The sequence below is a fragment of the Pseudophryne corroboree genome, chromosome 7, assembly GCF_028390025.1.
Source record: "Pseudophryne corroboree isolate aPseCor3 chromosome 7, aPseCor3.hap2, whole genome shotgun sequence".
Taxonomy (NCBI): Eukaryota; Metazoa; Chordata; class Amphibia; order Anura; family Myobatrachidae; genus Pseudophryne; species Pseudophryne corroboree.
In genome coordinates this window covers 1,623,483-1,636,535 of record NC_086450.1, presented here as the reverse complement: position 1 = coordinate 1,636,535, position 13,053 = coordinate 1,623,483, and the positions used below count along the sequence as shown (strand labels likewise).

The 13,053-nt window shown below is 52.5% G+C and overlaps 1 protein-coding gene across 1 annotated transcript in view; it reads right to left on the bottom strand.

Moving 5' to 3' along the window:
* Positions 1-12,347, bottom strand: part of NOP58 (NOP58 ribonucleoprotein) — a 49,058-nt gene extending 36,711 nt beyond the window's left edge. Inside the window, exon 1 of the mRNA XM_063932591.1 lies at positions 12,183-12,347. Within this exon, the coding sequence (XP_063788661.1) occupies positions 12,183-12,227 (45 nt within the window). The 5' untranslated portion in view covers positions 12,228-12,347. The remainder of the gene's footprint in view (positions 1-12,182) is intronic.
* Positions 12,348-13,053: the final 706 nt, after the last annotated feature.

Below are 13,053 nucleotides of genomic sequence, written 5' to 3'. Positions count from 1 at the left end.
TATTTAAAACTGAGCAGTCTCTTAACCCATGCAGCCTTTGCTGCTGCTATGGGCTTTACTCACCGTCACCCCCCTGCAGTCGCGCTGCTTGTGATGTAGCTTTTAGCTTCTCCCTGTGCAGCGGCCGGAAGCGAGTGCAGGGAGCCTAGGGAAACCCGGGGAGCGCTGCTATATTGCGCCGGGGAGCCCTCCGGAAGAACGGGCGGCGCCTCATACAGCAGTGGCCGGGTGCAGCGCTGGAAGAGCGGCCGGCGTCTTTAGTGACGTACGGCCGCTCGGAGCTTTAGACACGGGTACGCAGAGTGGCTGCTTGGGCGGCGCTCGCGTACAGTGGCTGGGAGAGCGGCCGGCGTCTTTGAATGACGTGCGGCCGCTCGGATACGTTTCTACAGTGGCAGAGTTCTGGTACAGTGGCTGGGAGAGCGGCCGGCGTCTGTGAGTGACGTGCGGCCGCTCTCTTCGTTCAGCGGGGTATCCTGCTAATGAGCGCGCTGTAAGCGGCGGGCAAAGCGGTGGTAACAATAAAGGCTTTCCCCACACAGCAGGGCGGCAGCGTGAGCTGACCGCCCTGACCCCCCACCATACCTTGTAGTGCCGCACTCTGTAAGCTCCGTCCAGATTGTGACGGGGCTTTCATCCTGGCTGTGACGGGGCTTCTTTCTGTAAGCTCCGTCCAGTGGCAGTAGGATACAGTGTCTGCCTGTGGCTGTGAGGGTGCTCTTTGTGAGGACCGACACACCATGCGCTTAGCGCCTGTGGCTGTGAGGGTGCTCTTTGTGAGGACCGACACGCCATTCGCTGCCCGTGCAGCGGCACTATCCCGGACCCATGTTTTTCCAGAAACTGGGAAGGGATGTGCTAAGTGTAAAAATAAAAATTAAAAATAAAAATTAAAAATAAAAATCCAAGTGTGGTTATACCACAAGCCAATGTTCGTGCTGTGAGCACCGAAAAAACACAGAGAGTACACTGAGGTACTCGGGGATATGGAGGGGGGGAGAGTCCTAAATTTAAATATTCAGTGCCTTTGTTCGGCTACGCCCGTCCATATCCCAAGAGTACTCCAGTGACCCCTAGTGGATGATAAAGAAATGTGCCCTCCCCAAGGTCAGCACCCTGCCCTAAAAAAATCCTAGAGTTTACACTATCTAGTATACAGACCCCCCTCTGTAGCGGCACACCCCCGTATCTAGTATACAGACACCCGTCCATAGCAGCACACCCCCGTATCTAGTATACAGACACCCGTCCATAGCAGCACACACCCGTATCTAGTATACCGACACCCGTCCATAGCAGCACACACCCGTATCTAGTATACCGACACCCGTCTGTAGCAGCACACACCCGTATCTAATAAGAATTTACTTACCGATAATTCTATTTCTCATAGTCCGTAGTGGATGCTGGGGACTCCGTAAGGACCACGGGGAATAGCGGCTCCGCAGGAGACTGGGCACATCTAAAGAAAGCTTTAGGACTAACTGGTGTGCACTGGCTCCTCCCCCTATGACCCTCCTCCAAGCCTCAGTTAGGATACTGTGCCCGGACGAGCGTACACAATAAGGAAGGATTTTGAATCCCGGGTAAGACTCATACCAGCCACACCAATCACACCGTATAACTTGTGATCTGAACCCAGTTAACAGTATGATAACAGAGGAGCCTCTGAAAAGATGGCTCCCAACAATAATAACCCGATTTTTGTAACAATAACTATGTACAAGTATTGCAGACAATCCGCACTTGGGATGGGCGCCCAGCATCCACTACGGACTACGAGAAATAGAATTATCGGTAAGTAAATTCTTATTTTCTCTAATGTCCTAAGTGGATGCTGGGGACTCCGTAAGGACCATGGGGATTATACCAAAGCTCCCAAACGGGCGGGAGAGTGCGGATGACTCTGCAGCACCAATTGAGAGAACTCCAGGTCCTCCTCAGCCAGGGTATCAAATTTGTAGAATTTATCAAACGTGTTTGCCCCTGACCAAGTAGCTGCTCGGCAAAGTTGTAAAGCCGAGACCCCTCGGGCAGCCGCCCAAGATGAGCCCACTTTCCTTGTGGAATGGGCTTTTACAGATTTTAGCTGTGGCAGGCCTGCCACAGAATGTGCAAGCTGAATTGTACTACAAATCCAACGAGCAATAGTCTGCTTAGAAGCAGGAGCACCCAGCTTGTTGGGTGCACACAGGATAAACAGCGAGTCAGATTTCCTGACTCCAGCCGTCCTGGAAATATTTTCAGGGCCCTGACAACATCCAGCAACTTGGATTCCTCCAAGTCCCTAGTAGCCGCAGGCCCCACAATAGGTTGGTTCAGGTGAAAACGCTGGAACCACCTTAGGGAGAAACTGAGGACGAGTCCTCAATTCCGCCCTGTCCGAATGGAAAATCAGATAAGGGCTTTTACAGGATAAAGCCGCCAATTCTGACACGCGCCTGGCCCAGGCCAGGGCCAACAGCATGACCACTTTCCATGCGAGATATTTTAACTCCACAGATTTAAGTGGTTCAAACCAATGTGACTTTTGGAACTAAACTACATTGAGATCCCAAATTGCCACTGGAGGCACAAAAGGAGGCTGTATATGCAGTACCCCTTTTACAAACGTCTAAACTTCAGGGACTGAAGCTAGTTCTTTTTTGGAAGAAAATTGACAGGGCCGAAATCTGAACCTTAATGGACCCCAATTTCAGGCCCATAGACACTCCTGTTTTCAGGAAATGTAGGAATCGACCCAGTTGAATTTCCTCCGTCGGGCCTTACTGGCCTCGCACTACGCAACATATTTTCGCCAATTGTGGTGATTATGTTTTTGCGGTTACATCCTTCCTGGCTTTTGATCAGGATAGGGATGACTTCATCCGGAATGCCTTTTTTCCTTCAGGATCCGGTGTTCAACCGCCATGCCGTCAAACGCAGCCGCGGTAAGTCTTGGAACAGACAGGGTCCTTGCTGGAGCAGGTCCCTTCTTAGAGGTAGAGGCCACGGATCCTCCGTGAGCCTCTCTTGAAGTTCCGGTTACCAAGTCCTTCTTGGCCAATCCGGAGCCACGAATATAGTGCTTACTCCTCTCCATCTTATCAATCTCAGTACCTTGGGTATGAGAGGCAGAGGAGGGAACACTAAAGGTGGCCATCCACTACTCAGACTTGTCTGAACTGCAGATAGCATCAGATTTCTCTTGAACTCTCCCGGGAGCGTCCCGGGAATTGGATCAGACCCTGGCTTTAATTTTAATTACATTCACTTCAGATATATCTGATGCGATATATCATGTGCCAGATCGCATCAGATATATCTGATGCACACATGCTACATGCGATTGATCTGATGCTGCTGCTGCCGCTGTTCCCCCTCTTGGTGGGTGGGAGTGGTCAGGGAGATGCCAGTCAAGTGACGCTTCAGATGAATCTGATCCGATACATCTGAAGTAAAAAAAAACAATCCGATGTGCACCTGTTTTCTTCAGATTCAGATAAATAGTTGAGGCAGCCTCAGAGATTTGTAGTTCAGATATATCTGACACGGGAGTGCGCATCGGATCGGAAGAGCCATCCGATGCGACACTTTTCTTCAGATATGACGGTCAGATGTGTCGAAATCTGAAGAAAACTGCCCAAATCGGACTAGTGGATGGGGGCCTATACACTGACTGGTACACCCACGGTGTTACCAGAGCGTCTACAACTATTGCCTGAGGGTCTCTTGACCTGGCGCAATACCTGTCGAGTTTTTTAATCATGTGGACGACTTCTGGGTGAAGTCCCCACTCTCCCGGGTGGAGGTCGTGCTGAGGAAGTCTGCTTCCCAGTTGTCCACTCCCGGAATGAATACTGTTGACAGTGCTATCACATGATTTTCCGCCCAGCGAAGAATCCCTGCAGCTTCTGCCATTGCCCTCCTGCTTCTTGTGCCACCCTGTCTGTTTACGTGGGTGACTGCCATGATGTTGTCCGACTGGATCAACACCGGCTGACCTTGAAGCAGAGGTCTTGCTAAGCTTAGAGCATTGTAAATGGCCCTTAGCTTCAGGATATTTATGTGAAGTGATGTATCCAGGCTTGACCCTAAGCGCTGGATATTCCTTCCCTGTGTGACTGCTCCCCAGGCTCGCAGGCTGGCATCCGTGGTCACCAGGACCCAGTCCTGAATGCCGAATCTGCAGCCCTCTAGAAGATGAGCACTCTGCAACCACCACAGGATGGATACCCTTGTCCTTGGTGACAGGGTTATCCGCTGATGCATCTGAAAATGCGACCCGGACCATTTGTCCAGTAGGTTCCACTGGAAAGTTCTTGCGTGGAATCTAACGAATGGGATTGCTTCGTAGGAAGCCACCATTTTTACCCAGAACCCTTGTGCATTGATGCACTGAGACTTGGTTCGGTTTTAGGAGGTTCCCGATTAGCTCAGATAACTCCCTGGCTTTCTCATCCGGGAGAAACACCTTTTTTCTGGACTGTGTCCAGGATCATCCCTAGGAAACAGAAGACAAGTCGTCGGAACCAGCTGCGATTTTGGAATATTGAGAATCCAATCGTGCTGCCGCAACACTACCTGAGATAGTGCTACACCGACCTCCAACTGTTCCCTGGATCTTAGTAAAGACCCGGGGTGCCGTGGACCATCCCTACGGCAGCGTCTGAACTGATAGTGACAGTTCTGTACCATAACCTGAGGTACCCTTGGTGAGAAGGGTAAATTTTGACATGAAGGTAAGCATCCTTGATGTCACGAGACATCATGTAGTCCCCTACTTCCAGGTTCGCAATCACTGCTCTGAGTGACTCAATCTTGAATTTGAACCTCTGTATGTAAGTGTTCAAGGATTTTAGATTTTAAAATCGGTCTCACCGAGCCGTCTGGCTTCGGTACCACAATAGTGTGGAATAATACCCCGTTCCCTGTTGCAGGAGGGGTACCTTGATTATCACCTGCTGGGAATACAGCTTGTGAATGGCTTCCAAAACTGCCTCCCTGTCAGAGGGAGACGTCGGTAAAGCCGACTTTTGGAAACGGCGAGGGGGAGACGTCTCGAATTCCAATATGTATCCCTGAGATATTACCTGAAGGATCCAGGGGTCTACTTGCGAGTGAGCCCACTGCGCACTGAAATTTATTGAGAACGGGCCCCCACCGTGCCTGAGCTTGTAAAGCCCTAGCGTCATACTGAGGGCTTGGCAGAGGCGGGAAAGGGTTTCTGTTCCTGGGAACTGGCTGATTTCTGCAGCCTTTTTCCTCTACCTCTGTCACGAGCAGAAAAGAGGAACCTTTTGTCCGCTTGCCAACAAAGGACTGCGCCTGATAATACGGCGTCTTATTTTGAGAGGCGACCTGGGGTACAAACGTGGATTTCCCAGCTGTTGCCGTGGCCACCAGGTCTAAAAGACCGACCCCAAATGTCCCCTTTAAAAGGCAATACTTCCAAATGCCGTTTGGAATCCGCATCACCTGACCATTTTACTGGTAGAATTGGACAACGCACTTATACTTGATGCCAGTCGGCAATTATTCCGCTGTGCATCATGCATATATAGAAATGCATCTTTTAAATGCTCTATAGGCAATAATATACTATCCTTATCTAGGATATCAATATTTCCAGTCAGGGAATCCGACCATGCCAACCCAGCACTGCACCTCCAGGCTGAGGCGATAGCTGGTCGCAGTATAACACCAGTATGTGTGTGAATACCTTTTTGGATACCCTCCTGCTTTCTATCAGCAGGATCCTTAAGGGCGGCCATCTCATGAGAGGGTAGAGCCCTTGTTCTTACAAGCGTGTGAGCGCCTTATCCCCCCTAGGGGGTGTTTCCCAACGCACCCTAACCTCTGGCGGGAAAGGGTATGCAGCCAATACTTTTTAAGAAATTATCAATTGTTATCGGGGGGAAACCCACGCATCATCACACACCTCATTTTATTTCTCAGATTCAGGAAAACTACAGGTAGTTTTTCCCTCACCGAACATAATACCCCTTTTTGGTGGTACTCGTATTATCAGAAATGTATAAAACATTTTCCATTGTCTCAATCATGTAACGTGTGGCCCTACTGGAAATCACGGTTGTCTCTTCACCGTCGACACAGGAGTCAGTATCCGTGTCGGCGTCTGTATCTGCCATCTGAGGTAACGGCCGCTTTATAGCCCCTGACAGCCTATGAGACGTCTGGACAGGCACAAGCTGAGTAGCCGGCTGTCTCATGTCAACCACTGTTTTTTTATACAGAGCTGACACTGTCACGTAATTTACAACAGTTCATCCACTCAGGTGTCGACCCCCTAGGGGGTGACATCACTGTTACAGACACTCTGCTCCGTCTCCACATCATTTTTCTCCTCATACATGTCGACACAAACGTACCGACACAGCACACACACAGGGAATGCTCTGATAGAGGACAGGACCCCACTAGCCCTTTGGGGAGACAGAGGGAGAGTATGCCAGCACACACCAGAGCGCTATATATATACAGGGATAACCTTATATAAGTGTTTTTCCCCTTATAGCTGCTGTATGTTTTAATACTGCGCCTAATTAGTGCCCCCCTCTCTTTTTTTAACCCTTTCTGTAGTGTAGTGACTGCAGGGAAGAGCGAGGGAGCTTCCCTCCAACTGAGCTGTGAGGGAAAATGGCGCCAGTGTGCGGAGGAGATAGGCTCCGCCCCCTTTTCGGCGGCCTTATCTCCCGGTTTTTTGTATATTCTGGCAGGGGTTAAATGCATCCATATAGCCCAGGAGCTATATGTGATGTATTTTTTGCCATGTAAGGTATTTCTGTCATGTTTTATTGCGTCTCAGGGCGCCCCCCCCCAGCGCCCTGCACCCTTAGTGACCGGAGTATGAAGTGTGCTGAGAGCAATGGCGCACAGCTGCAGTGCTGTGCGCTACCTTATTGAAGACAGGAACGTCTTCTGCCGCCGATTTTTCCGGACCTCTTCGCTCTTCTGGCTCTGTAAGGGGGCCGGCGGCGCGGCTCCGGGACCCATCCAGGCTGGACCTGTGATCGTCCCTCTGGAGCTAATGTCCAGTAGCCAAGAAGCCCAATCCACTCTGCACGCAGGTGAGTTCGCTTCTTCTCCCCTTAGTCCCTCGCTGCAGTGAGCCTGTTGCCAGCAGGTCTCACTGAAAATAACAAACCTAAACTAAAACTTTCACTAAGAAGCTCAGGAGAGCCCCTAGTGTGCACCCTTCTCGTCGGGCACAGAAATCTAACTGAGGCTTGGAGGAGGGTCATAGGGGGAGGAGCCAGTGCACACCAGTTAGTCCTAAAGCTTTCTTTAGATGTGCCCAGTCTCCTGCGGAGCCGCTATTCCCCATGGTCCTTACGGAGTCCCCAGCATCCACTTAGGACGTTAGAGAAATACTGTTACCCGTCTGTAGCAGCACACACCCGTATCTAGTATACTGACACCCGTCTGTAGCAGCACACACCCGTATCTAGTATACTGACACCCGTCCGTAGCAGCACACCCACATATCTAGTATACCGACACCCGTCTGTAGCAGCACACACCCGTATCTAGTACACTGACACCAGTCTATAGCAGCACACACCCGTATCTAGTATACTGACACCCGTCCATAGCAGCACACACCCGTATCTAGTATACTGACACCCGTCCATAGCGGCACACCCCCGCATCTAGTATACCGACACCCGTCCATAGCAGCACAGACCCGTATCTAGTATACTGACACCCGTCTGTAGCAGCACACACCTGTATCTAGTATACTGACACCCGTCCATAGCGGCACACCCCCGTATCTAGTATACCGACACCCGTCCATAGCAGCACACACCCGTATCTAGTATACTGACACCCGTCCATAGCAGCACACAACCGTATCTAGTATACTGACACCCGTCCGTAGCAGCACACACCCGTATCTAGTATACTGACACCCGTCCATAGCAGCACACACCCGTATCTAGTATACTGACACCCGTCTGTAGCAGCACACACCCGTATCTAGTATACTGACACCCGTCCATAGCAGCACACACCCGTATCTAGTATACTGACACCCGTCTGTAGCAGCACACACCCGTATCTAGTATACTGACACCCGTCTGTAGCAGCACACACCCGTATCTAGAGTTAAGATATGTGCTGAGCGAGGGGGACGCTCATTTCAGTGAAGCAATCTACTAGATTAGGCATACATGCCAAAACTAGAGCCGGCGATAGCGACACGCGGGGTCGCACATCTCTGTCGCCGGCACCCTACACACGGAGAGATGAGTGCTCCATTTCTAAGCAATCTAGGCAGATCTCTCTGTGTGTACCCCCCCTTTAGAGGTTTTGTGGATCCTCACTACCGAGGTTACACTGAGGTTTGGGGGCTGCTGGCAGGGGCAGGAGACATTCAGGCTGGGTAAGTGGACTCAGGTAGGTACACAGCGCTCTATACTGCAGCGGTGATACACAGTAATGGGCACTTGGCACGTACTGTACATTAGTGAGAGGCCCCACACTGACGGCACACCCAGCAGCAGTGTCTGGTAGATGTATGGCACCACCTCCTGGACACTACAGTGTATGACCATACAGATTACAGAAGTGCTGAGAATGCACATACCACCTCCAAAAGTGGCACAGTGAGTACAACCCCCTCAGGCAGTGCAGTGAGCACATACCTCCTTCACAAGCGGCACACCGAATACGACCCCCCCAGGCAGTGCAATGAGCACATACTCCCTCCACGAGTGGCACAGTGAGTATGACCCCCCTCAGGCGGTGCAGTGAGCCCATTACACGAGTGGCACAGTGAGTATGACCCCCCTCAGGCGGTGCAGTGAGCCCATTACACGAGTGGCACAGTGAGTATGACCCCCCTCAGGCGGTGCAGTGAGCCCATTACACGAGTGGCACAGTGAGTATGACCCCTCAGGCGGTGCAGTGAGCACATTACACGAGTGGCACAGTGAGTATGACCCCTCAGGCGGTGCAGTGAGCACATTACAGAGTGGTACAGTGAGTATGACCCCCTCAGGCGGTGCAGTGAGCACATTACACGAGTGGCACAGTGAGTATGACCCCTCAGGCGGTGCAGTGAGCACATTACACGAGTGGCACAGTGAGTATGACCCCTCAGGCGGTGCAGTGAGCACATTACACGAGTGGCACAGTGAGTATGACCCCTCAGGCGGTGCAGTGAGCACATTACACGAGTGGCACAGTGAGTATGACCCCTCAGGCGGTGCAGTGAGCACATTACAGAGTGGCACAGTGACGGATGGTGTAATGGTTAGCATTACTGCCTCACAGCACTGAGGTCATGGGTTCGATTCCCACCATGGCCCTAACTGTGTGGAGTTTGTATATTCTCCCCGTACTTGCGTGGGTTTCCTCCGGGTACTCCGGTTTCCTCCCACAATCCAAAAATATACAGGTAGGTTAATTGGCTCCCAACAATATATTAACCCTAGTGCGAATGTGTATGTGTGTGTAAATGTGATAGGGAATATAGAGTGTAAGCTCCACTGGGGCAGGGGCTGATGTGAATGGGCAAATATTCTCTGTACAGCGCTGCGGAAGATGTGTGCGCTATATAAATAACTGGTAATAAATAAATAAATAATGACCTTCTCAGGCGGTGCAGTGAGCACATTACAGAGTGGCACAGTGAGTATGACCCCCTCAGGCGGTGCAGTGAGCACATTACAGTGTGGCACAGTGAGTATGACCCCCTCAGGCGGTGCAGTGAGCACATTACAGAGTGGTACAGTGAGTATGACACCCTCAGGCGGTGCAGTGAGCACATTACAGAGTGGTACAGTGAGTATGACCCCCCCTCAGGCGGTGCAGTGAGCACATTACAGAGTGGCACAGTGAGTATGACCCCCTCAGGCGGTGCAGTGAGCACATTACAGAGTGGCACAGTGAGTATGACCCCCCTCAGGCGGTGCAGTGAGCACATTACAGAGTGGCACAGTGAGTATGACCCCCTCAGGCGGTGCAGTGAGCACATTACAGAGTGGTGCAGTGAGTATGACCCCCCTCAGGCGGTGCAGTGAGCACATTACAGAGTGGTACAGTGAGTATGACCCCCTCAGGCGGTGCAGTGAGCACATTACAGAGTGGCACAGTGAGTATGACCCCCTCAGGCGGTGCAGTGAGCACATTACAGTGTGGCACAGTGAGTATGACCCCCTCAGGCGGTGCAGTGAGCACATTACAGTGTGGCACAGTGAGTATGACCCCCTCAGGCGGTGCAGTGAGCACATTACAGAGTGGTACAGTGAGTATGGCCCCCTCAGGCGGTGCAGTGAGCACATTACAGAGTGGCACAGTGAGTATGACCCCCTCAGGCGGTGCAGTGAGCACATTACAGGGTGTTAGCGAGTATGACCCCCTCAGGCGGTGCAGTGAGCACATTACAGAGTGGTACAGTGAGTATGACCCCCCTCAGGCGGTGCAGTGAGCACATTACAGAGTGGCACAGTGAGTATGACCCCCCTCAGGCGGTGCAGTGAGCACATTACAGAGTGGTACAGTGAGTATGACCCCCCTCAGGCGGTGCAGTGAGCACATTACAGAGTGGTACAGTGAGTATGACCCCCCTCAGGCGGTGCAGTGAGCACATTACAGAGTGGTACAGTGAGTATGACCCCCTCAGGCGGTGCAGTGAGCACATTACAGAGTGGTACAGTGAGTATGACCCCCTCAGGCGGTGCAGTGAGCACATTACAGAGTGGCACAGTGAGTATGACCCCTCAGGCGGTGCAGTGAGCACATTACAGAGTGGCACAGTGAGTATGACCCCTCAGGCGGTGCAGTGAGCACATTACAGAGTGGCACAGTGAGTATGACCCCCTCAGGCGGTGCAGTGAGCACATTACAGAGTGGCACAGTGAGTATGACCCCCTCAGGCGGTGCAGTGAGCACATTACAGAGTGGCACAGTGAGTATGACCCCTCAGGCGGTGCAGTGAGCACATTACAGAGTGGCACAGTGAGTATGACCTCCTCAGGCGGTGCAGTGAGCACATTACAGAGTGGCACAGTGAGTATGACCCCCTCAGGCGGTGCAGTGAGCACATTACAGGGTGGTACAGTGAGTATGACCCCCTCAGGCGGTGCAGTGAGCACATTACACGAGTGGTACAGTGAGTATGACCCCTCAGGCGGTGCAGTGAGCACATTACAGAGTGGCACAGTGAGTATGACCCCCTCAGGCGGTGCAGTGAGCACATTACAGAGTGGCACAGTGAGTATGACCCCCTCTGGCGGTGCAGTGAGCACATTACAGAGTGGCACAGTGAGTATGACCCCCTCAGGCGGTGCAGTGAGCACATTAGAGTGGCACAGTGAGTATGACCCCCTCAGGCGGTGCAGTGAGCACATTACAGAGTGGTACAGTGAGTATGACCCCCTCAGGCGGTGCAGTGAGCACATTACAGAGTGGTACAGTGAGTATGACCCCTCAGGCGGTGCAGTGAGCACATTACACAGTGGTACAGTGAGTATGACCCCCTCAGGCGGTGCAGTGAGCACATTAGAGTGGCACAGTGAGTATGACCCCCTCAGACGGTGCAGTGAGCACATTACAGAGTGGTACAGTGAGTATGACCCCCCTCAGGCGGTGCAGTGAGCACATTACAGAGTGGTACAGTGAGTATGACCCCCTCAGGCGGTGCAGTGAGCACATTACAGAGTGGTACAGTGAGTATGACCCCCTCAGGCAGTGCAGTGAGCACATTACAGAGTGGCACAGTGAGTATGACCCCTCAGTCGGTGCAGTGAGCACATTACAGAGTGGTACAGTGAGTATGACCCCCTCAGGCGGTGCAGTGAGCACATTACAGAGTGGTACAGTGAGTATGACCCCCTCAGGCAGTGCAGTGAGCACATTACAGAGTGGCACAGTGAGTATGACCCCTCAGTCGGTGCAGTGAGCACATTACAGAGTGGTACAGTGAGTATGACCCCCCTCAGGCGGTGCAGTGAGCACATTACAGAGTGGCACAGTGAGTATGACCCCTCAGGCGGTGCAGTGAGCACATTACAGAGTGGTACAGTGAGTATGACCCCCCTCAGGCAGTGCAGTGAGCACACACGCAGCAGCACAGTACATACACTGGATACAGCACGTGTTACACAGCGGCCGATGCAGCGCACATGGCCTCCCCTACCGTCCCGGACCCCCGCACTCCCCCGGCGTCACCTCACCTTGAATATAGCGTATCCCGCTGCGGTCTCAAACAGCACCAACATGGCGGCGGCGGGGAGCTCCGGGCGCGGGGAGACTGAGGCCGCTCACACCACGTGTAACTCCGGCTCTCACTGAGGAACACACGCGGCACTGCCACGCCCCGCCCACCGCGTCACCTCCTGTGCCCAGGCCCCGCCTACCTCGTCACCTCCCGTGCCCAGGCCCCGCCCATCGCGTCACCTTCTGCGCCCAGGCCCAGCCCGCCGCCGTGCGTCACTTCCGCCCAAACCTGTGCCCACAGCTACGCCACTTCCTGTTTTCCCACGCCACGCCCCCTATGTCTGCCTCAGTGGTACATGTAGCGCACCCTGACAGCTGCTTGCCAGTCATGTAATAATAATCCTCACCAGATACAGGGGGAGATGTGCTAAGCCTTGGAGAGAGATAAAGTAGTAGCCAATCGTTGTCATGCACAGCCTGTGACATGGCAGCTAGAAGCTGATTGGCTGCTACTTTATCTCTCTCCAAGCCTTAGTACATAGGGGGTAATTCTGAGTTGATTGCAGCAGGAATTTTGTTAGCAGTTGGACAAAACTATGGCCCTCATTCCGAGTTGTTCGCTCGGTATTTTTCATCGCATCGCAGTGAAAATCCGCTTAGTACGCATGCGCAAAGTTCGCACTGCGACTGCGTCAAGTAACTTTACTATGAAGAAAGTATTTTTACTCACGGCTTTTTCTTCGCTCCGGCGATCGTAATGTGATTGACAGGAAATGGGTGTTACTGGGCGGAAACACGGCGTTTCAGGGGCGTGTGGCTGAAAACGCTACCGTTTCCGGGAAAAACGCAGGAGTGGCCGGAGAAACGGTGGGAGTGCCTGGGCGAACG